At 43.9% G+C, this 25,711-nt stretch overlaps 1 protein-coding gene across 3 annotated transcripts in view; it reads left to right on the top strand.

Annotated features, from left to right (window-relative positions):
• TSNAXIP1 (translin associated factor X interacting protein 1) overlaps positions 1-25,711 on the top strand; it is a 403,075-nt gene that overhangs the window by 95,206 nt on the left and 282,158 nt on the right. For all 3 annotated transcript variants that reach the window (XR_012679541.1, XM_075188810.1, XM_075188811.1), the window contains exon 3: positions 17,859-17,971. Coding sequence is in view for 2 of the 3 variants with exons in the window: in XM_075188810.1 (XP_075044911.1) it covers positions 17,859-17,971 (113 nt within the window). In the remaining variant the exon portion in view is untranslated. The remainder of the gene's footprint in view (positions 1-17,858; positions 17,972-25,711) is intronic.

Below are 25,711 nucleotides of genomic sequence, written 5' to 3'. Positions count from 1 at the left end.
GAAGAGGGACTGAGAAGAAAGCAGAACATAGATCAATGACAATAAAATGACTAGCAGACGGTGGAATCTGCATGAGGATGACAGCTGGATTCGGCACTACGGGGAATTGGCTCTCAACAACTTTATTAATTCCCCTTAAGTCCTGGACTAATCTATAGCCCCTCCCCCCACTCTTCTTCACAGGGAAAATGGGACTATTTGCTGTGCTGGATGTACGAAGTAAAATCCCTTGTTGCAACAGCTTCTCAATAACAGGATATACCCCCAATTCCACCTCCGGTTTTAATGGATACTGTGGGATTTTTGGAGCTATCCTACCACTTTTTAGAGTTACCATGACAGGGGCTACGTTTGCCATTAGTCCAGTGTCCAGTCCATCTCTGGTCCATAGTGAACCTGGTATTTCTAGCAACATCCCCTTTACTTGAGATGGACTTTGTTCTATAACAGTAGAGTGTAACATTAACCTTTGAGGGGTGTCCAATATATCCTGTACCTCATGCGCGACCTTCTCTGGTATGTCTAAGAACACACCATCTGAAGTACAGTATATGACACATCCCATTTTACATAACAAGTCTCTCCCTAGCAAGTTAGTAGAAGCCGCTGCAGCTAAGAGAAACGAATGCTTAGTATGCAGGGGCCCGATAGTAACTTCAGCGGGTTTAGTTAGAGTATAATGTAACACTCCTCCCGTTACCCCCATAGCTGGAATAGTTTTACTGGTCACCTGTAGATTAAAAGGAGAGGTTATCACAGATCTGGCCGCCCCTGTATCTACAAGAAAAGTTTGCTTACTACCAGCTATGTCAACTATCATTGTTGGTTCTTCTCTCAGACTCTCAGTTAACCTCACTGGCTGTAGACTACAGGTATGACCTGACTCCTAGCGCTGACTATTTCTTTCCCGCGCAGCATTTGCTGCTGTAATATGCGCGGGTAGCAGGTGTGAGTCTTCTAGTCTATGTGAATCCCTCCTTGGAGGATATCTATGGATTATATCTTCCCTTAATACAATCTTTTCTCATATGTCCTTCTTCTTTGCAATTATAACATCTCAACATTCTACGTTTCCTGTTATGTGGGTTATAGGCTGGTGGTCGTGTATGCATTCCCTCTAATGCTTTTATACTCACCGTCATCAACTTGTCACTCTTTTCTTCTTTTTTCCTAAAGATATTTTTATCATGCTCCACAGCAGACTCCCTATGGGAATCTACTGTGATACCTCTTCAATTAGGTAATTAGGTTTGTACTCTGGTTTTTAAATTTTCCCTAAGACCATCCATTAGTACTCCTACAGCTACTTCCCTGTGATGTGGGTCCTCACCTATGTTTGATATCCCAGTGAACCGTGTTATCGCTGCTATAGCTCTACTAAAGTAATCTGATGCTGTTTCACTATCTTTCTGTTTTATGGTGAAAATCTTACTCCAATTCGCCACTACTGGAAAATAGATGGCTAAATGTTTGACAATCTGTTCTATATTCTCTTGATTAATCTCATCTGTCAAGGTGTCGTCTTCCTCCAACGAACAATCTTTAATAAATTGTTGTACGTTAGTATTGGGAGGAAGACACGCCCTCAACACTACACGCCAATCCTTATCGGTTGGTTCGTGTGCATTTCCTAAGTCTTTAACAAACTTCTGACACTTAGCCAACTCTTTTCTAGGATCTAGGAATTCAGTAATAATGGAACATAATTCTGATCTAGTCCAGGGACAATGCATTGTAACATTTCTTAAAGGAACTACACCATACTTATCCGCCTTCCCATTGGGAACTGATATTGTGCGGTCTGGATACGTACCCACCGGTTCACTATCTTCAGGGTTAGCTACTTCAGTACTTTGAATATTATCTCTCCTAGTGGTCACACTACTCTCACCTATCTCAGCCATTGCCCCCTTTCCATACTTACGCTGAACCTTTAATATAGTAACAGCATGGCCAATGGCTGAAATTACAGTGGGTTCATCCTCTTCTTCAGAAACACTTGCTTTAAACTGACTTAAAACAGGATATAACTTAGCAATTTCCTTTTTTTTTCATTTTTAATAACGGCTGTACTTACCCCCCTGCCACATAGGGTGGCGGGGGCGCGCTTGCGCTGAGTTCTCCACGCTTCTCAACAGCTACTTCCGCCGTGTGCGCACTTTTTGCCACGCCTACTTCCACTGTGCATTCGCTGCTCTGCCACGTGCTACCTTCCATTTGCCACAATTTCAAACAATCATTATGTTTATTCCTCACTTTCGTTGACTTAATCAACCATACTTTATCCTTTACAGTATTTAGTACGACTCCCAATTGTTGGGAAAGGCCTAACACAATCTTTGGTCATCTTGACCCACGTGTCGCAATACGCAGTTGCGTATGCACCATATTTCTTACACATGAGAAATTCCGCTGAACCAATAGGCCCTTCCTTAGGCAGTACCTCAGCCATCTCTAGCATCTGCTTAGCACCCATGTTGAACAATAGGGTCCCAGTAATATCACAATATCCTGCCATAAAAATAGGGTTCCAGAAATATCACAATATCCTGCCACTAATTTCAACACTCTGCTACCCGCAATCTACCGCTGGAGATATTTTACTGGCCCATGAACGTATTTGCTACAAGCCGCGTCCACTCGCTTCCTCTCGTATTGAACGAGGACCCCTAATACAGAAATATCAATGCGGACTAAGGGGTTATCAGCTCCTCGATTACCCCTGACTCTCCAACAAAATCTGTTAAGTTTATTATGCCTGGCAGCATCCGGTCAAGTCAATTACCAGCCTTACCAACGTAATTCCTCCCCGTTACCCCCAAGTCGCAATCACGGCTTTCCTTGCCGTGCGGTGCAATCTCAACGCTTAAAGCTTATCAGTAAGTGATGCAATTACCCTTGGGTGCACGTCGCGAAAACTCGCTTAGTTTCTGCCCCCGGTATACCTGCCTTGTATACCATACACCAGTTGGGCACCTGCCTCGTCAGACAGCAACTGACACTCTATTCAACAATAGATCAAACCTTAGTGTATTTAAAGTGAACAAATCACACGACATACACCTTTTCTGCGCAGAAAATCAAAGTTCCCAACAATAGTAATAATGTCCCAAGTAATTATACTATGCATGTATAACAACTATCAAAACGATTGTTTAACCACGTGGCAAATCTACCGGAAGTTTGCGTACGCAAAGCAGGAAGTACACTTATGCTAAGCAATGCAATACAGTTAAAACGCACAATGACTGTAAAAAGAAACAGTTTTCTCTTTTGTCCCTAGATTCAGTTAGTGTACCTTAGATAATGCAAAACAGACATTCGGTTTCACAACACAGAGTAAAATTCAGGTTTTGAACACATTGCATTCTTACCCATATATGACGCGTCTCCACCCTTTGTTGGGGAACCGAAATCCGTTGGTCTTGCGTATCGTCCGGCAACGAAACCTCCAAACTCAAGAGCCCCCAAATTGTTATGAGCGTTTTGTCGCTATCCAATAACGATTGTCGAATCTCAATTTGTGTTTCCAACACACAATTATTTATTCTCAAAAAGTAGCAGAATAATTCAAGTGAAATGATAGTAAATACAGCCGTTACTTATCGCAGGCACTCTGGATCCAGTGAACAGTCTTTCAGTCCTGAAGCCTGTGGTCAATGTGACTGAACACTACATGAGAGCTACTGCTTACATGCAAACAGAGATACAGTGAAACAATGCAGGTGGTATAGCTTGCTTCTATTGGTCCAGGCATCAGGAGGGTCCAGGGGGTTACACATCATAGGCTGATTCAATCTAAGGAATCCAAAGGTGGGGGTCTCTCCAGGGGATGAGCTCTGTTCTTCCCGCCAAACTGCTCTGTTCTTCCCGCCAAACTCCAATTACAATCAGTCTATTAGCATTTGACAGTTAATATCATATTAAAAGGTTTATTCCCTGACATCAATAACTAGAGTATGCAAAGTACGATCTCTTCGCCGAATGCACCAAACAGCTGCTGATGTAAAGGGGATTACTATGATATTAGACATGACACATTTCTTTTAACCTGAACCATATGTATCACTAATATGCATATAACTTATAATATTACACATAAACACTACTATATTTCGACATAAATAACTATGTGTTGCAACTACGAAATATGTGTACTATTTACAAATGTGTGTGTTGGTGCGAATGTATACTAAAGTGTAAAAACTGTTATTGCCACGTGTTGCGGCTGGATACGCCCTTCCACGCCGTAGCGTGCTCTACGCATAATTTCAGACAAGGACGATCAAGTTTGCTTGATATCAATTGAAATGACTTTATCCAATTTGCTGACTTCGACACAAGATATGCTAGGCATAGATAGAATAAAAACAAATATACACACACAAATAAAAAATCCTCAAACCAGTGAGGATAATGCCTGTTCTAATAGTCCAAATAGCAAACGCATGTAATAAAACATCCAGATGATAACCGCAAAACTGCAGGACTGCCTTCTTACTTGTAATGACGATTGGACTTCGGGTTTTATATATGCTTCTTGTCACTCACCGGAGCGTGAGTGCCTCTGCGCTGGTGCGTGGTTCCCTAGCCTTCCTGCCGGCGCCTGTCCTGAGCCGCGGCCGTCCGTCATCTTGATGAACTGCGCATGCGCAGCAACCAAGAACTTATGACCTTTGCTTTTAATCTAATTAGTGGATCAGGCACCTCTCCCTATTTAAGGCACCTGTGCTCATTATATTGTTGCCTGATCTTGAGTCTCATTCCCTGTGAGTCTCTGAAGGTGTCTCCTGTGTACTGCTAGTGTCTTCAGTTTCCTGCTGATTACTTGCTCTACTCATCGGTGGTTCCCATACCCGCTACTGACTCCTGTGTCCTGCTCGTGTCTACAGCTTCCTGCTGATTACCTGCTCTACTCATCGGTGGATCCCATACCCGCTACTGACTCCTGTGTCCTGCTCGTGTCTTCAGCTTCCTGCGGATTACCTGCTCCGCTCATCAGCAGTTCTCATACCCGCTACTGACTCCTGTATCCTGCTTGTGTCCTCAGCTGTCTGTTGGATTACCTGCTCTGCTCACCTGCGGTTCCCATACCCGCTACAGCCATTTAGCGCTCCTACTGTGCCATCATATCCTCGTGGACAAGCTTCTCTGCTCATCAGCGGTATCCATACCCGCTATAGACTTTTAGCTGATACTCTGCATATCTGCTTGATACAAGCCTCTCTACTCAGCAGCGGTATACATATCACCATAGACTATTAGCTATAACGCTGCATATCTGTTTGGAGAAGTTCCTCTGTGCTCTCATTGTCTTCATTCAGTTATTGACTCTTTTCATGCATCCACTTATCCGCACCTGAACAAGTCCTCACTTACTAGCAGTGGTACAACTTACTATACGCAGACCACTGACTTCCCCGCTACCTACCTGCACCTGGACAAGTCTTCTCATCACAGCAGTGGTACAACTTGCTATACGCAGACCACTGACTTCCCCGCTACCTACCTGCACCTGGACAAGTCTTCTCATCACAGCAGTGGTTCAACTTGCTGAATGCAGACCACTGACTCTCCCGCTACCTACCTGCACTTGGACAAGTCTTCCCATCACAGCAGTAGTACAACTTGCTATCCGCAGACCACTGACTCTCCCATTACCTTCCTTCACCTGCTCACGTCCACCCTGCTCTCAGTGGTTGAAACCTTCCTTTCCACTATAGCTGCAAGTCGCTGACTCATCTACCAGTATAGCTGCAAGTCGCTGACTCATCTACCAGAATAGCTGCAAGTCACTGACTATCATCAATTCCATTGGCATCCTCTCTCCATCTGCTGTTATATACGTTCCACTATTCACCCTACTGCCAGAGGACCGCTGTGCAAACTCCGCTCCTCTGGTAAGCATAGTCAACTGGTGAATCCTGGGCAGAACTCCTAGTGCCCGTGACACTTCTCCACAGCATATGCTTCGTTCTACATCACAACTATTTTTGGGTGAACAGTGGGTACTACAGACAAATTCGCGGGACAGCAATGGGCGCAAAATTCGCGCCCATTTACGCAAATTTGTTTGTGGCCCACTGGAAGAATCAAAATATATGGACCAATAACCCTTTTGCAGAATATATGCAGAAATGGTACCGATTTATAGATGACGTACTATGCGTATGGACAGGTACCATAGAGCAGTTAGAGGGGTTCCTACTTCATATAAATAGCAACGACCTTAATATGAAATTCACGGCCCACTTTAGTAGAGAGAAAGTTGTATTTTTGGACTTAGAGATATACATCGAGAACAACAAAGTTGCAACAAGAACGCATTTAAAAGAAGTAGACTGCAACTTGTATATTCCAGCCTGCAGCAGCCACCATGCCAACTGGTTGCGGAACATCCCCAAGGGCCAGTTCACAAGGATTAGGAGGAACTGTTCCACTTTGGAACAATATGACATTCAAGCTGACCTGATTAAAAATAGATTTCTACAAAGGGGCTATGACAGCACTATTGTGGAAAAAGCCCTTGTTGAATTCAGAGAAGGAGACAGGGAAAGTCTTTTGATCAAGAAAACCATCACACCGCTCGAGCAATCAAATGCTCCCTCCTTTATCACCAGATACATTCGGGATTCCAGAAAAATGGAAAAGATTATCTGCAAACATTGGAACATCCTTCTGGGCGATGAGAAACTGAGGGATATTCTCCCAAATTGTCACTCACCGTACTGTGAGTGCCTCTTCCCGGACATTTAGGAACCGTGGCCGTCCTCCATCCTGAGGTTCTGCGCATGCGCAGCCCTTTCCTATACTTCAGTGTATGTCCCTTTAACTCAATTGGCAGATCAGGCAACACTCCCTATATTAAGCACCTGTGGTCAACACCACGTTGCCTGATCTTGGAGTCTCATTCCCCATGAGTCTCTGTAGGTGTTCCTGTTTTCCTCGTGTATTCAGCGCTGCTGATTCCTGTGGTTTCCAAACCACTTCTACCTCTGTGGTTTCCAAACCACTCCTACTACTGTGGTTCCCATACCACTTCTACCATCAACTGTATCATCGTGACTGTTTGCTGATTCCTATCCGCTGCCTCCGTGCACTACAGTCTTCCAAACCACTTCAACGCTATTATATATCATTGTGACTGTTTGCTGATTCCTGTGGTTTCCAAACCACTTCTACCTCTGTGGTTTCCAAACCACTCCTACTACTGTGGTTCCCATACCACTTCTACCATCAACTGTATCATCGTGACTGTTTGCTGATTCCTATCCGCTGCCTCCGTGCACTACAGTCTTCCAAACCACTTCAACGCTATTATATATCATTGTGACTGTTTGCTGATTCCTATCCGCTGCCTCCGTGCACTACAGTTCTCTAAACCACATCAACGCTATTATATTTCATTGTGACTGTTTGCTGGTTTCTATCCGTTGCCTCCGTGCACTCCAGCCTTTACTTCACATCCTCTCACCTGTTCCTCATCAAGTCTGTTAGCTGATTCCTATCCGCTGCCTCTGTGCACTACAGCCTCCAGCTTGCAACTCGCCTGTGTTCATCATCGTGACAGTTAGCTGATTCCTATCCGCTGCCCCTGTGCACTGCAGTCTCTTCTCAGCTCTCCTGTGTTTCCTCGAGACTGCTGCTCTCATTGCCATCCGCTACTCTCCGTGATCAACAGCTCCTGGTCTACTCTGCTCTCCTGTGTTCCATCGCTACTGACACCTATTGGTTGCTACTGGTTACCTCCGTGTACCCGCAGAGCCCTGCTGCTGCTGACCGCGCTATCGTCCATCTACTGCTGATCCGCTCTCCACGCCTTCACGTGTCCCGCTGGTCTCTACCCTCCTGTCAGCATTGGATTCGTATCTAATCAACTACTCCTCTGCTGGATCATCTCCATTCTCCTGGGTCCTCCATGAGTCCAGTTCCACGTGTTACTGATTCCTGTGGATTCGTGTCCCTGTTGGTCTACTTACCTGTGCGCTGCACCTACTAGACCGCTGCCTCATCTATCCAGGGACTTCTCATCCAGCCGGCCTCCAGCCGCTCAGGTATCGCTGCACTCTTATCTGACTGCCTGCTTCTGAACCACGGTATGCATACTTCTCATTGACTGTGCTGGTGTATCGCATATCTTGCTGGACTGTGTTGGTTCTCCTCTGGAGTCTGCTATCCGCTGAGTCTATTGCCATCATTGACTGTGTTAACTTGTGCTGGACTACTTCAAGAGACTTTCTATATTTGCAGACCTGTTCAGTCATTTATATATATTGTGCATGTTACTGTGGATGGTGTATAAGGTGCCTGTGTATATCCTGTGTTGCAGTCTCTCCCCGTGCACCTCCTCATATATATATTCAGTGGTACAACTTGCTGATGACAGACCACTGATCCCTGTTTCCTGTATCACCTGTTCCAGTATCCTCTCACATAGCAGTGGTACAACTTGCTACCGCAGACCACTGACTCCCCGGATACCTCCACTTGGATTCCATTCCTTCACTCAGACAGCGGTACAACTTGCTATCCGCAGACCGCTGACTCTCATCACCTCCTCGTTTCTGTTGGACATTCCTCCTCACTATAGCAGTGGTACAACTTGCTACCGCAGACCACTGACTACCTTCACGTGTCCTTTGTCCATACAGTTCCTCGTGTATTATTACCTCCATATTGCCAGTGCTGCTAGTCATAGACTTTCCTGAGCATCTCATCATCTACTATTTCCTGTTCCGTGATCACGCAGCTACCAGAGTACCCTATTACCATCTACATTGCTCTGGTAAGCCTACCAACTGGTGATCCCTGGGTAAAGACTCCTAGTGCCCGTGACAGTAAGATCAGGCCATGACAGACCCAGATACGGAACCTACTGCCAAGGAGATGCTGCAGCATCTGGTCAGCCGTGTGGAGCAACAGGATGCCCGCCAACAGCTGTTACTTCAGTGTTATCAGTCACTAACCTCCCAAGGAACATCTGGACAGACTGTGACAGCTACTACTGAGGTTCCTGTGCTTTCCTCCGTTTCCCCAGTGCCATCCCAGGTGTCTACAGCTTCCACGCTTCACCTGCCTACTCCGTCAAAATACGATGGAGACCCCAAAACTTGTAGGGGTTTCCTTAACCAATGTTCAGTCCATTTTGAGCTCCAACCTCAAAATTTTTCTACCCATCGTTCCAGAGTGGCCTATCTTATCTCTTTGTTTTCAGGACAAGCCCTGGCTTGGGCCTCCCCTCTGTGGGAAAGAAACGATCCAATATTACAAGATAGTGCCAAATTCATTTCTACATTCCGAAGTGTGTTCGATGAACCAGGTCGTGTGACCTCCGCTGCTTCCAGCATCCTCCGTCTACGACAAGGATCTCATACAGTAGGCCAGTACGTCATTCAATTTAGGATCTTAGCCTCTGAACTTCAGTGGAATACTGAAGCCCTAGTTGCCGCCTTCTGGCAGGGGCTTTCCGATAAAATTAAAGATGCACTGACTACTCAAGAGCTTCCTTCGTCACTTGAAGATTTGATCTCTCTATGCCATCGTGTTGATATGAGATTTCGTGAAAGAGAGGCTGAGAAAACAACTTCTGCTAAAGCACCTCTTCGTTCTAACCCTCAATTTCGTCCAGTTTCACCCTCTGTGATCCCCATGGAGATAGGACGTTCCAAATTATCTTCCGAGGAGAGGAAACGAAGAGTAAAGAATAGACTCTGTATCTATTGTGCTGATTCCACTCATATTCTCAGCTCTTGCCCTAAGAGATCGGGAAATGCCAGGCCCTAACTAGTTCTGGAGAGGTGAAGTTAGGGTCCCTGGAGTCCTCTCCATCTTCCATGAAATCTAAAGTCTGCGCCTTTGACGTTACGATTTCCTGTGCTACCAAAACCTTTGAGTCACAGGCATTGATTGATTCCGGAGCAGCAGGAAATTTTATTTCCAAATCATTAGTAAATCAATGGTCCCTACCAGTGATTACCTTAAAAACACCCATTACTGTGACGGCTATAGATGGATCACGTCTCATCAACGGTCTCATCACTCAGAGTACGTCTCCAGTAACCCTTCAGATTGGTGCCCTGCATCATGAAGAAATATCGTTTTTAATCCTTCCTGTTACGACAAGTCCAATTGTCTTAGGCCTTCCATGGCTTCAGTGTCACTCTCCCCAGATTGACTGGCGCACCCCTCAAGTCACGTCTTGGGGGTCTGAATGTCACCATCGTTGCCTTTCCCAAGTCATTCCTCTCAAAGTACAGCAATCTTCCATCTCGTCTACCTCACCGGGACTCCCTCCTCAATATGCTTCATTTACTGATGTTTTTGATAAAGCTCAGTCTGAACGTCTTCCTCCTCATCGTTCTTGGGATTGTCCGATCGACCTTCTACCTGGCAAGACTCCCCCCAGGGGCCGGGTCTATCCACTCTCGTTACATGAAACTCAAGCTACATCTGAGTATATACAGGAGAACCTCCAGCGTGGGTTTATTCGACCTTCCACCTCCCCCGCTGGAGCTGGGTTCTTCTTCGTTAAAAAGAAGGATGGATCTTTACGCCCTTGCATAGATTTTCGTGGACTCAATGCCATTACTATCAAGAATCGGTATCCCATTCCGCTGATCACTGAGCTATTCGATCGCATCAAGGGAGCCCGTATCTTTACTAAGTTGGATCTTCGTGGTGCCTACAATTTAATCAGAATCCGTTCCGGTGACGAATGGAAGACAGCGTTTAACACCAGAGACGGGCATTACGAATATCTGGTAATGCCTTTCGGGTTGTGTAATGCCCCCGCTGTTTTTCAAGGTTTCATCAATGAGATCTTCCGGGACTTACTATATGTATGTGTCGTCGTCTACCTGGACGACATATTGATCTTTTCACAGGACCTGCCTTCTCACCACCAACATGTGGCAGAAGTCCTCTCCAGGCTACGGAAAAATTCATTATTCTGTAAATTAGAAAAATGTTCATTCGAATTACCCCAGATTCCATTCTTGGGGTATATAGTTTCCGGAGTTGGCCTGAGGATGGATCCCGACAAGGTGAATGCTGTACTACATTGGCCCCAGCCAACTACTCTTCGTGCTATCCAGCGTTTTTTAGGTTTTGCCAATTACTATAGACGCTTCATTCAAGACTTTTCTTCCATTGCATCTCCTATTGTGGCCCTGACTAGGAAGGGGGCTAATCCTAAGCAATGGTCACCTGAGGCTCTTCAAGCCTTTCAAACACTAAAAGAGTCCTTCTCTTCGGCTCCAATTCTTCGACAGCCTGATGTGACACTCCCCTTCTTCCTGGAAGTAGATGCCTCTAATGTGGGCTTAGGAGCTATTCTCTCCCAACGCTCGGAACAGCAAAAATTTCATCCTTGTGCCTTCTATTCTCGGGGTCTCCTGCCTGCAGAGAAGAATTATACTATCGGGGACAAGGAGTTACTGGCTATCAAAGCTGCATTAGAGGAATGGAGATACTTATTGGAAGGAGCTCGCCATCCGGTGACGATCTTCACGGATCATAAGAACTTGTCATATCTCCAGTCGGCCCAATGCTTGAACCCTCGTCAAGCAAGATGGTCTCTTTTCTTTTCCCGTTTTGAATTAATAATAACCTTCAAACCAGCTGCCAAGAACAAAAAAGCTGACGCTCTATCTAGAGCTTTTGTGACGTGCTCTGATATAGAAGAGGTTTCCAACCATACCATTCTAGACCCCAAATGTATCTCACTGGCTGCTTCATCCACCAAAACGCTACCATTTGGGAAGACCCTCGTGCCTCCTACTCTAAGGAGGAAAATCCTTTCGTGGTTCCATGCCTCTCGTTTTTCTGGACACGCCGGTGAACACAAGACCTTTGAGATTCTCTCTCGAAGTTACTGGTGGCCTTCAATGAGGAGAGACGTCAAAGAGTTCATTGCTTCCTGTGAGCTATGTTCCCAGTTCAAATCCTCCCGCAGAACTCCAGCAGGGTTGCTGCGACCACTACCCATTCCGTCCAAACCGTGGACCCATATTAGTATGGATTTCGTTACTGACTTACCACCTAGTAAGAATCAGAACACTATTTGGGTGGTGGTGGACAGATTTTCGAAGATGGCTCATTTCATTCCTCTGGCTGGTTTGCCTTCCTCGTCTATTCTGGCTGAACACTTCATTAAAGAGATCTTCCGTATCCATGGATGTCCGTCTGAGATTGTGTCGGATAGAGGAGTACAATTCGTTTCCAGATTCTGGCGAGCCCTTTGTAAAACCTTGGGCATACGATTAGCACTCTCATCTTCTTACCATCCGCAATCTAACGGACAAACTGAACGTGTCAATCAAGATCTTGAGACTTTTATAAGGATGTTCTCATCAGCCAATCAAGACAACTGGGTAGAGCTGCTTCCTTGGGCTGAATTCGCCCATAGCAACATGTACCATGAGTCATCATCCAAAACTCCATTTTTTGTGGTCTACGGTCACCATCCGTCTTTTCCGGAATTTCCTGCCCTCCCGCCCACCCAAGTTCCTGCGGTGGAAACTGTTTGTCAGACCTTTAAAAATATCTGGTCTCAGGTCAAAACCTGTTTAAAGAAGACATCTATCAAATATAAATCTTTCGCAGATAAGAAGAGGCGGGCTATTCCACCACTAAAAATTGGAGATCGTGTCTGGTTATCCACCAAAAATATTCGTTTGAAGGTCCCATCTATGAAATTCGCCCCTCGTTTTATTGGTCCATATAGGATCATTCAAGTAATCAATCCAGTATGTGTGAAACTTCTTCTTCCTAAGAATCTTCGGATTTCTAATGCCTTCCATGTGTCTTTACTCAAACCTCTTATTATCAACCGTTTCTCAAATCCTCCCTCAGCTCCGCAGCCAGTTCAAGTTCATCAGGAGGAGGATTTTGAGATTACTGAGGTACTAGACGCAAAAATTTCGCGAGGAGTTCTCCGTTTCCTCGTTCATTGGAAGGGCTTTGGTCCTGAGGAGCGCTCTTGGATCAAAGCTGAAGATCTGAATGCTCCTGCCCTTTTGAAGAAGTTCTACTCCAAAAATCCGGACAAGCCCGGTTCCAGGCGTTCTGTGCCCACCTTTAAAAGGGGGGGTACTGTCACTCACCGTACTGTGAGTGCCTCTTCCCGGACATTTAGGAACCGTGGCCGTCCTCCATCCTGAGGTTCTGCGCATGCGCAGCCCTTTCCTATACTTCAGTGTATGTCCCTTTAACTCAATTGGCAGATCAGGCAACACTCCCTATATTAAGCACCTGTGGTCAACACCACGTTGCCTGATCTTGGAGTCTCATTCCCCATGAGTCTCTGTAGGTGTTCCTGTTTTCCTCGTGTATTCAGCGCTGCTGATTCCTGTGGTTTCCAAACCACTTCTACCTCTGTGGTTTCCAAACCACTCCTACTACTGTGGTTCCCATACCACTTCTACCATCAACTGTATCATCGTGACTGTTTGCTGATTCCTATCCGCTGCCTCCGTGCACTACAGTCTTCCAAACCACTTCAACGCTATTATATATCATTGTGACTGTTTGCTGATTCCTGTGGTTTCCAAACCACTTCTACCTCTGTGGTTTCCAAACCACTCCTACTACTGTGGTTCCCATACCACTTCTACCATCAACTGTATCATCGTGACTGTTTGCTGATTCCTATCCGCTGCCTCCGTGCACTACAGTCTTCCAAACCACTTCAACGCTATTATATATCATTGTGACTGTTTGCTGATTCCTATCCGCTGCCTCCGTGCACTACAGTTCTCTAAACCACATCAACGCTATTATATTTCATTGTGACTGTTTGCTGGTTTCTATCCGTTGCCTCCGTGCACTCCAGCCTTTACTTCACATCCTCTCACCTGTTCCTCATCAAGTCTGTTAGCTGATTCCTATCCGCTGCCTCTGTGCACTACAGCCTCCAGCTTGCAACTCGCCTGTGTTCATCATCGTGACAGTTAGCTGATTCCTATCCGCTGCCCCTGTGCACTGCAGTCTCTTCTCAGCTCTCCTGTGTTTCCTCGAGACTGCTGCTCTCATTGCCATCCGCTACTCTCCGTGATCAACAGCTCCTGGTCTACTCTGCTCTCCTGTGTTCCATCGCTACTGACACCTATTGGTTGCTACTGGTTACCTCCGTGTACCCGCAGAGCCCTGCTGCTGCTGACCGCGCTATCGTCCATCTACTGCTGATCCGCTCTCCACGCCTTCACGTGTCCCGCTGGTCTCTACCCTCCTGTCAGCATTGGATTCGTATCTAATCAACTACTCCTCTGCTGGATCATCTCCATTCTCCTGGGTCCTCCATGAGTCCAGTTCCACGTGTTACTGATTCCTGTGGATTCGTGTCCCTGTTGGTCTACTTACCTGTGCGCTGCACCTACTAGACCGCTGCCTCATCTATCCAGGGACTTCTCATCCAGCCGGCCTCCAGCCGCTCAGGTATCGCTGCACTCTTATCTGACTGCCTGCTTCTGAACCACGGTATGCATACTTCTCATTGACTGTGCTGGTGTATCGCATATCTTGCTGGACTGTGTGGGTTCTCCTCTGGAGTCTGCTATCCGCTGAGTCTATTGCCATCATTGACTGTGTTAACTTGTGCTGGACTACTTCAAGAGACTTTCTATATTTGCAGACCTGTTCAGTCATTTATATATATTGTGCATGTTACTGTGGATGGTGTATAAGGTGCCTGTGTATATCCTGTGTTGCAGTCTCTCCCCGTGCACCTCCTCATATATATATTCAGTGGTACAACTTGCTGATGACAGACCACTGATCCCTGTTTCCTGTATCACCTGTTCCAGTATCCTCTCACATAGCAGTGGTACAACTTGCTACCGCAGACCACTGACTCCCCGGATACCTCCACTTGGATTCCATTCCTTCACTCAGACAGCGGTACAACTTGCTATCCGCAGACCGCTGACTCTCATCACCTCCTCGTTTCTGTTGGACATTCCTCCTCACTATAGCAGTGGTACAACTTGCTACCGCAGACCACTGACTACCTTCACGTGTCCTTTGTCCATACAGTTCCTCGTGTATTATTACCTCCATATTGCCAGTGCTGCTAGTCATAGACTTTCCTGAGCATCTCATCATCTACTATTTCCTGTTCCGTGATCACCCAGCTACCAGAGTACCCTATTACCATCTACATTGCTCTGGTAAGCCTACCAACTGGTGATCCCTGGGTAAAGACTCCTAGTGCCCGTGACACAAATAAACCGAGGTTTATTTATAAAAAGGCCAACAACCTGAAGAATGCCCTTGTTAAGAGCAGTATTCCGACTACCACACAGACACCTACAAGTACATGGCTAGGAGAAGACAGGTGTCTAGCGTGTGGAACTAGTGGTGTCAGGGGCACTAAACCTATCAGTACATTCATTGCAACTGCTACAGGTGTTATATACACCATAAAAGACAAAATATCCTGTGACACTAAGGGGGTGATATACATGCTTGAGTGCCCCTGTGGAAAGCAGTATATAGGAAGAACTGCGAGAGATCTGCATACCCGCATTAGTGAACATCAGAGGAACATTACAAAGGGATTTGAGGCACACAGTGCCTTTTTTCACAATAGAGATCCCTCCTTGCTTAAGTTTCTAGGCATCTGTAAAGTAAAAAGATCATGGAGAGGGGGGGACTTTATTCGATTCATGTCACGCGAAGAGAGTAAATGGATCTTCACACTGAAACCTTTAGCACCGAGGTCTAAACATTGACTTTGAGCTCAACCACTTTCTATAATATAATATATGTCTGTGTTCATTTTTATTACTCATTTAGCTGAATCTTTGTTCTTCAAATACTCTCTTGCAAAAGTAGTGGGAAATTGGGCTCTCTCTCATCCTTCATTTACACTTTGACTTTAGTTGATTGTTTACATATCTGCTTGTACTCACTGCTGAATAGAATCAGTACCGAACCTACCCATTGGCAGGCTTTGATTAGCACATCTGGTCTATAGATACAACAACCTATCATTGGACAATCCTTTGATAAGGCAACTATATATAGAGGCAAAATTGATCTTGCCCTTCAGATATCCCTGAGGAAGCCTATTATTAGGTGAAACGCGTAGGTTAAGGACTCTACACTGACTTCATACGTGTGAATCAACACTCAACATATATTTTTTCTTTTCATCGCTAAGAGAATACAAATCGGACAGACAATACCGCATGCGCGGACTTTCACTTTCACTCGGCAGCTGGATATGAAGCGGCACGGACTGAAGTCTCCATAGCAGATTCCCCAAATGGATACTTTTACATCAGGTTCCCCGGGAGCGGGGTAAGTGAACTCTTTTTTCCTCCTGTGCAATTCCGTAATTGCTGTCATCCCTAGAGTGCTACAGTGGACTGATTTTTATTTGCATTAATTCTGGGACTACTACAAGTTACTGCTGCTTATGTAGCTGTTTGTGCCACACGTGTGATGCCAGTTCATCGTTACTGAGAGAGTGAGCATTTTTTCATCTTTTTTTCGTTCTGCAGAACTTTTAATAACAAGGATCCCATTGGACTTTCTGCTTTTTTTAATTAGCTGTACACAACACGGTATTTACTCGGTATTACTTTGAACTTGAAGATAACTCTGAATTTGAAGATACAAATATATGTTTTCATCCATCCTTCTGTGTCTACATCTGTTTGTGATACAGAACAATTAATACTACACTATACTCATCTTGTATTCTATCAGGCGCCTGGGGATTACCCCAAGTTTACTTGTGTTTTTTTCTCTTTACAATCTAACAGGGGGAGGGATCCCCTCCTTACACTATCCCCGTTCTTCGGCAGCCAATCCAGACCAACTGGGTATTAGCGCAGATACTAAATTCTCTATTGTTTGATAACCTACAAGTATGTTTTTGGAGTGTGGGAGGAAACCGGAGCACCCGGAGGATACGGCAGCAAACATGCGGAGAACATACAAACTTCACACAGATAAAGCCATGGTTAGATGCTTAGATTTCCTTCCAATGTGCTGAATAATGTAGGTGTTTTGAGTCTATGGTGAGAAAGAAATAGTTTAAAAAAATAAAATCATGTTTAATATACTGTACATAAAAAATGTTTATTTATTATCAAAATATGACAGAAGCATAGATAGCAAAAATTGGTGGTAAAAGCAAATACTCTTTCCAAAGATAAAAATAATCCTTAAAATATGGAAATAACTTTCATGAATAAGCAATAAATGGATCAGAGCCCACTATGTGTGTCAGGTCATAGAAAAGTCTTAAAGTTGTATCCTTTGCTAAACCATCATCTGTGGTGGTGGTGGTGGTGAGCCAGAATGATCTGCTGGAGAGGTGAGATGTCTGGGGGTTATTATCTCTGAGGTCCGGGAAGCCGAATGCTTTGCTCTGAAATGTAAAAATGTATTGCTCTGCACATGCACATAACTATGCCCATATTTTGAGTTCATTGTATCTTCTATTTGTGTCCATTGCTGCTTGGAGAGTAGGTTCAGGGATGTTCACGTGTAAGTTCAGTGCACTAAGGACAAGGGCAATTCAACCATGCCCTTTATAGATGCGTCCAATTTTGACTTACACATAACTTTAAGATAAGAGTGCGTCCCAAAGGCCTGGTGTAAGTTTCTGAATTGATGATGACAATTGCAGCCACTTCTTTGTATCTTAACATATGTGCAACTTAAAATACAGCTATAAAAATATAAGTGCACAGACACATTTTTGCGTGTACCCAAAAGTTGCATTTTTATGCTAAAGTCTCAGTCAGGCCCTTAATGTGTAAGGATATCAGTTAAAATGAATTTAGATTGTGTATGAGTGTGGATAATAATTTACTACTTACATTATAATAATTATATTCTTTCCATAGAATCTTCTTTATCCAGTGACCGGTAATCTTTCCACTTGGCCTGCATATGGTGCAGGACAGACCATGTTACAAAAGCGCAAACCCTGTGCAGGAACTGATAAAAAATGTTACAGGTTGGTAAAATACCGTAGTGTCAATGCAAAATTAATCTGTTGAGCCCCTTTCGCCTTTCTTTTCTTTTTTTTTGTGGAAGAACCAATAGCAGATTTGTGCCATACACTTATATTAGCAGTGTCCTCCTCCTTTCTTACAGTGTTATCTAGTGAGAAGGGTGGGTATATACAGTATACATAGCGGGAGAGGATCAGAAAAACATATTGAGTGCCTTGTAATATACTTCTGTTCCTCTTACTCTATCTTTATGTATAATTAAGTATTCGGGTGCACCCGTCAGATAAAGATTTTTGAAAATTTCCTGAACATGTTTAGATAAAGATTTATGACAATTTTCTGAACATATTTGGGTTACCAATCAATGAGGGAATGTTTCTTATATATCTGTAGTATTTAAATAACCTTGGGCCTGATTCAGTGTCGGACTGGCCTGCCGGGGAGCCGGGGTATCCCCCGGGAGGCCCTGTTGCCTGATAACCCCGCCCTCTTTGTTGGTGAGGCAGAGCAGAGAATTACCGAGTTGCGGTCAGTCTACATATGAAACGGAGACTGTCAAACTAATCCCTGCCTACAGCCAGCACGTGAGAACACTTCCTGCTCCTGAGACAGAGAGAGGCAGAAATGCTTCACAGTGACACAGATCTCAGATTACTCCTTCTGCTGTAGTTGCAGGCGTCCTGTAGTCATAAAGTTGCCATCCTAACTGCAGTGTGAGTCCGTGTAATCAGTAAGTAATAAATCGTGCAAACTTCTCTAGAGCTCTCCACTGTGTGACCTCGGAGGGAGGGAGATAAATTAGAATGGCTTCATTGCAATATACGTCTTCAGTGCCTCTATAAAAGGATCCTATTGCAGCTGACCAATGAATGGATTCCTAATAAACTAGTAACCAAATTCACTGTTTATATCATGTTCCATGTTTATTTGTTTTCAATCAATTGTGGGACTCTATTCCCTATAGAAGCATATCTTAATCAGAATAAAACACATTCAGACAGTTAGGTCCTTATAGGATTGCATCTGCTATATGCTTTAATATTAATGTTTTGCTTTTGTCCTTTGTAGTGGCATTGGATTATTATTGAGTGTACATTTTGTGGGTAGATCATTTTTTAGAGTCCTGTTTTTATTTGCCAGTGTCTAGAGTGTAATTAGATTTATGTAATATTTTAAATGTGCATATATTTTTATGCTAATAATTTTGTGGTCTCCATAGTGCTTCATGGATATATTAATTTTTAGTCTATACCCTTATATTGTGGTTTTCATATGATGAATGGTTGATCTCTAGTACTGTAGTATAGCATTTGTTTTCTGTGTACACTATGAGGGGAGAGAACACTAACCACAAAGAATGGACAGCACACAAATAGCTGATGATGATTGATTGTATTCAATTCATCCCTCCCCTTTCCCTGTCTCCCCTGTTTCACACAGTGCCCTCCATGCTGCATTTGCTCCCCTTCACTTACTTTCCTATTGACTTCTTTCTTCTCTTCTGTCTTTTCCTTCGCGGCTCCTCACTGCAAATGTCCTCTTTTTCTTTATGGACCATACTAAGGTGCTATACGTTGTCCTCCATGGCCTGACCCCATCCCCTTTAATGACTGACCACAACCCCTCTTACAGTTGGCCACACCCCATTGTAGTGGGCCCCTACCGCTGCATTTCCCCCGGTGGGCCCTTCATGTCCCAGTCCGACACTGGCCTGATTCATTAAGGATCTTAAATGAAGAGGATCCTTATATTTCAGTCTCCTGGACAAAACCATGTTACAATGCAAGGGGTGCAAATGAGTGTTCTGTTTTGCATATAAGTTAAATACTGCCTGTTTTTTCATGTCACACACACATATCAACTTTAAATTTCAGTGTTCAAATAAGCTATCAAGTATTTGTGTGTTACATGAAAAAACAGTCAGTATTTAACTTATGTGCAAAACAGAACACTCATTTGCACCCCTTGCATTGTAACATGGTTTTGTCCAGGAGACTGAAATAAGAATCCTCTTCATTTAAGATCCTTAATGAATCAGGCCCCTGGTGCAGATAATCTTTTTCTTCTGGGTATATACAGTGCAAACTTCTGTATTAAACAATAAAGCCCTTAATAAGCATTATAATATATTTATTGGTTATGCATAACATCTTTCAGTGCCCGCTCTAGATTTGTTAATAATGTAGGTTTTATAGTATTACATTCATCAAATATGTTATAAACGGACAGCTTTTGGATCCTCTGCTTATTTTATGCGTAAATTCATAAACCACAAGCTATATTTTAAAGCTCAACTCCAACCTCTTTAGTAGGACTGTAGACTTTCAATTTCCACATCACTGCCAGCATCTGCACTGGTCACTTCTCCATGACTAATAAGGAGACGTGTGAAAGTGAACTATATATAGGTATTGGATGGTTGTTGATGAAATTGATTGGAGGGATGCTGTGGCTTAATTAATCAGCTTCATCGACACCAATACAATTGGCCTTATTTACAAAGCACAAAAATGCAGAGATGCAATGCAGAGCACTCTTTAGAGAGCCTCGATTTGTGCAAGTCTGTCTGGACTTGTGCTAAAATGAATGCTTTTACAGACAAGATAGTGGTGTTTTGCACTAGGTGGTGAAAGGTGTTGGATGCAGGGAGGGCATTCTTGTGTATACAATAGGTACACTGGTGTGCCTAGGTTTGCGGAACAGTGCAAGATTGCAGTTTGAACACAGCCATTTTTACTCCACAAAAATACTTTATTTTTGTGCCAGCTCTAAGCTGGAGGAAATTGGGTCACATTCTATAGTTTTCATTTGACACATCTTGCACCTTTCAGTTTCGCTTCAGTGGAAAAGCGTGTTTGCAGGTGCACATTGCCTAGTGTAAAACAAAGCTTAATACACACAAAAGTGCCCCATGCCATTAAGACAGTCATGATGTGTGCAGTTTTATAGGTGAAAGACTGAAATATTTTATTTAATGAAAATGGTGGTTCTCAACTAGTTTTGATAGACTTTTGATGTGATCTTTGAATGTAACTTGCGTTTAAAAAAACTAGGGATGTGCACCGGCGACTTTTGAGGTCTCGTGTTTTGTGTTTTGGATCCGGATTTTCGTTATTTTTGAGGTTCGGATTTGTCTCGCAAAACACTTGACGAAAGGTCTCGGTTCGGATTTAAGGTATTGGATTCGGATTTTTTTTGAAAAAAACATAAAAAGTTTAAAAATCAAGTTTTTGGGCTTATTTTCACTCCTAGGCTATTATTAACCTCAATAACATTCAATAACAAGCATTTCCACTAATTTACAGTGTATTCTGAACACCTCACAATATAGTTATTAGTCCAAAACGTTGCAACAAGGTATCTTTCTGGACTGCGTAGAGGAGTGGGTCACCACAATATATTATAAACCCTGAACTTTTATGATTCGCACCAATAATTGTACCTGGACTGCGTAGAGGAGTGGGTCACCACAATATATATTAAAAACCCTGAACTTTTATGATTCGCACCAATAATTGTACCTGGACTGCGTAGAGGAGTGGGTCACCACAATATCTTAAAAACCCTGAACTTTTATGATTCGCACCAATAATTGTACCTGGACTGCGTAGAGGAGTGGGTCACCACAATATATTAAAAACCCTGAACTTTTATGATTCGCACCAATAATTGTACCTGGACTGCGTAGAGGAGTGGGTCACCACAATATCTTAAAAACCCTGAACTTTTATGATTCGCACCAATAAATGTACCTGGACTGCGTAGAGGAGTGGGTCACCACAATATATTAAAAACCCTGAACTTTTATGATTCGCACCAATAATTGTACCTGGACTGCGTAGAGGAGTGGGTCACCACAATATCTTAAAAACCCTGAACTTTTATGATTCGCACCAATAAATGTACCTGGACTGCGTAGAGGAGTGGGTCACCACAATATATATAATAAGAAAACCATCAACTTGTATGATTCGCACCAATAAATGTACCTGGACTGCGTAGAGAAGTGGGTCACCACAATATATATTAAAAACACTGAACTTTTATGAATCGCACCAATAAATGTACCTGGACTGCGTAGAGGAGTGGGTCACCACAATATATTAAAAACCCTGAACTTGTATGATTCGCACCAATAATTGTACCTGGACTGCGTAGAGGAGTGGGTCACCACAATATCTTAAAAACCCTGAACTTTTATGATTCGCACCAATAATTGTACCTGGACTGCGTAGAGGAGTGGGTCACCACAATATCTTAAAAACCCTGAACTTTTATGATTCGCACCAATAATTGTACCTGGACTGCGTAGAGGAGTGGGTCACCACAATATCTTAAAAACCCTGAACTTTTATGATTCGCACCAATAATTGTACCTGGACTGCGTAGAGGAGTGGGTCACCACAATATCTTAAAAACCCTGAACTTTTATGATTCGCACCAATAATTGTACCTGGACTGCGTAGAGGAGTGGGTCACCACAATATATTAAAAACCCTGAACTTTTATGATTCGCACCAATAATTGTACCTGGACTGCGTAGAGGAGTGGGCACTGGGCACCACAATAAAATATATAAAAAACCTTCAACAGATCTGCATTACACTACACATACGGCTGCTCCTCCATCCTCTCCATCATATACATGTTGGAGTTTTAGCGTGTGACAACCTCTTGTTTTTGATAATGTCAGTGCATTTTGAATATTTTTCAATTTGCCCCACACCACTGAATGTACTTTATCTATGATACGCAATACGCATCTATCTATCTTGACTGCGTAGTGTGGTGGCCCCGGTACACAATTTGGTACCGAGGCCACAATATAATTAAAAAACCCTCCACGTGTCTGAATTCCACCAAACAAGTATCTGGACTGCATAGTGGCGTGGCCCCGGTACCCAATTTGATACCGGGGCCACAATACCTCCTCCAAACATGGTACAGACAATTCGTCATTGAGAGACCCCAGACAGACAGGGTCGAAGTGTTATTGTTTGACTTTGTAAACCCAAAAAAATGTCCCTGTTGCACATAGTCGTGCAATGAAGACTGACTTTTTCATTTAAAGGCACGATCTTTAAAGTGTAGTGTTTGTAAGTCTAAGTCATATTATACTTTTGGTAAAATTGGTTTATTTTGTTCCTCTTTATGGTAATTAATTAGTAATAGAATTAAAGTAGGAAATAGAATTAAAGTATGAAATAGAATTAAAGTAGGAAATAGAGTGGTATAGAGTTGTAGTGTGGTATAGATAGAGTGGTCCACACAATATAATAATAAAACCCTCAACTGGTCTGAATTCCACCAAACAAGTATCTGGACTGCGTAGTGGGGTGGCCCCGGTACACAATTTGGTACCGAGGCCACAATATAATTAAAAAATTGGGCATCAACTGTCACCGTTGTTTAATATCTGATACACCTAAATATGGACTGCACAGTGGAGTGGCCCCGGTAGTAAATTTGGTGCCGGGGCCACAATACCTCCTCCAACTTCCAAGTGTAGTGTTTATAAAGACAGACAGCGTCGAAGTGTTATTAGTTGACTTTCTTAACCCTAAAATTGTCCCTGTTGCAAATATTCGTGCAATGGACAGTTACTTTTTTATTGAAAGACTCAAGCTTTCAAGTGTAGTGTTTATAAAATATAAACAACAATACAGTAGTTTTAGAGCACGTCAATACCTCTTGTTTTAAATTATGACACGGCATTTTACTTTTGGTTTAATTTCTTGAATTTTTTTACATTTGGTTTTACTTTTTGAACATGGCAAACGACTGTTGCTTGGTCATATAATGCAAAAAAAAAAGTTCCAAGATGGAATTGTCCTTGGGCCCTCACACCCACCCTTATGTTGTTGAAATAGGACATGCACACTTTAACAAACCAATCATTTCAGCGACAGGACCTACCAAACAACTTTGGCTGAAATGATTGGTTTGTTTGGGCCCCCACACCAAAAAAGCTATTCATCTCTCCCTGTACAGACTAAACAGGCTCTACTGAGGCAAGATGTCGTCCTCATCCTCAACCTCTGATTCCTCTCCCCCTACAGTGTGTACTTCCTCCTCATCACACATTATCAATTCGTCCCCGCTGGACTCCACAACCACAGGTCCCTCTGTAGTATCTGGAGGGCAGTGCTGTACTTCATTGAGGAATTGATTATTCATTTTTATAAACATCATTTTTTCAACGTTGTGAGGAAGCAACCTCCTTCGCCGCTCACTGACCAGGTTCCCCGCTGCACTAAAAACTCTTTCCGAGTACACACTGGAGGGGGGACAACTCAGGTAAAATAGAGCCAGTTTGTACAGGGGCTTCCAAACTGCCTTTTTTTCCTGCCAGTAACAATATGGACTGTCTGACATGTCTACTTGGATGGTGTCAGCAAAGTAATCATCCACAATTTTTTCTATTGTGACAGCATCCAATGCAGCGACAGTAGACATGTCTGCAATGGTTGGCAGGTCCTTCAGTCCGGACCAGATGTTATCAGCATCCCCGCCAGTGCCTCTTTTGGGAAAACGGAGCTTTTTCCTCGCAGCCATAGATGTGGAAGAAAATGAGGGTGGAGCTGTTGGCATGTCACGGTCCTCTTCAGAGGACAATCTCCTGACCAGCAGGTCTTTGCACCGCTGTAGACTTGTGTCCGCCGGAAACAGAGACACAACATACGCTTTAAACCGAGGATCGAGCACGGTGGCCAGAATGTATTCCTCTGACTTTAAAAGAGTGACCACCCTCGGATCCTGGCAAAGCGTACGAAGGGCTACATCCACAAGAGCTACATGCTTGGTGTAATCGCAATGGCTTACCAGCTCCTCCCTCACTTTCTCCAGCTGCTTCTGCAACAGCCTGATCAGGGGAATGACCTGACTCAAGCTGGCAGTGTCGGAACTGACTTCTCGTGTGGCAAGTTCAAATGGCTGCAGAACCTTGCACAACACGGAAATCAGTCTCCACTGCGCTTGACTGAGGCGCACCCCCACTCCTTTGCCTATGTCGTAGGTGGCTGTGTAGGCCTGAATGGCCTTTTGCTGCTCCTCCATCCTCTGCAGCATATAGAGGGTGGAGTTCCAGCGCGTCACAACCTCTTGTTTGAGGTGATGGCAGGGCAGGTTCAAGCTTTTTTGATGTGCCTCTAGTCTGCGGTAGGCACTGGCTGAATGCCGAAAGTGTCCAGCAATTTTGCGGGCCACCGCAAGCATCTCCTGCACACCCCTGTCACTCTTGAGGTAATGCTGCACCACCAAATTAATGGTGTGGGCAAAACATGGGACGTGCTGGAAATTGCCCATATTTAATGCCCGCACAATGTTACTGGCATTGTCTGACACCACAAATCCCCATGAGAGTCTAAGTGGGGTAAGCCACTGGGAGATAATTTCCCTCATTTTCTCTAATATGTTGTCAGCGTTGTGCCTCTTATTAAAGCCTGTAATGCACAATGTTGCCTGCCTTTGCATGAGCAGCCATTTTGTAGATGCTACTGATGCAGCTGTTGCTGTTGCTGCGGAAGGGGATGCATCTACCCAGTGGGCTGTCACAGTCATATAGTCCTTCGTTTGCCCAGAACCACTTGTCCACATGTCCGTGGTTAAGTGGACAGTGGGTACAACCGCATTTTTAAGAGCACTGAGGACACTTGATCGTACTTCTCTGTACATTTTTGGTATCGCCTGCCTAGTGAAGTGGAATCTCGAGGGGATTTGGTACCGGGGACACAATACCTCCA

The sequence above is a fragment of the Mixophyes fleayi genome, chromosome 10 (genome assembly GCF_038048845.1).
Source record: "Mixophyes fleayi isolate aMixFle1 chromosome 10, aMixFle1.hap1, whole genome shotgun sequence".
NCBI lineage: Eukaryota > Metazoa > Chordata > Amphibia > Anura > Limnodynastidae > Mixophyes > Mixophyes fleayi.
The sequence above is the reverse complement of the archived record's forward strand: the minus strand, read 5'-3'. Positions and strand labels throughout refer to the sequence as shown.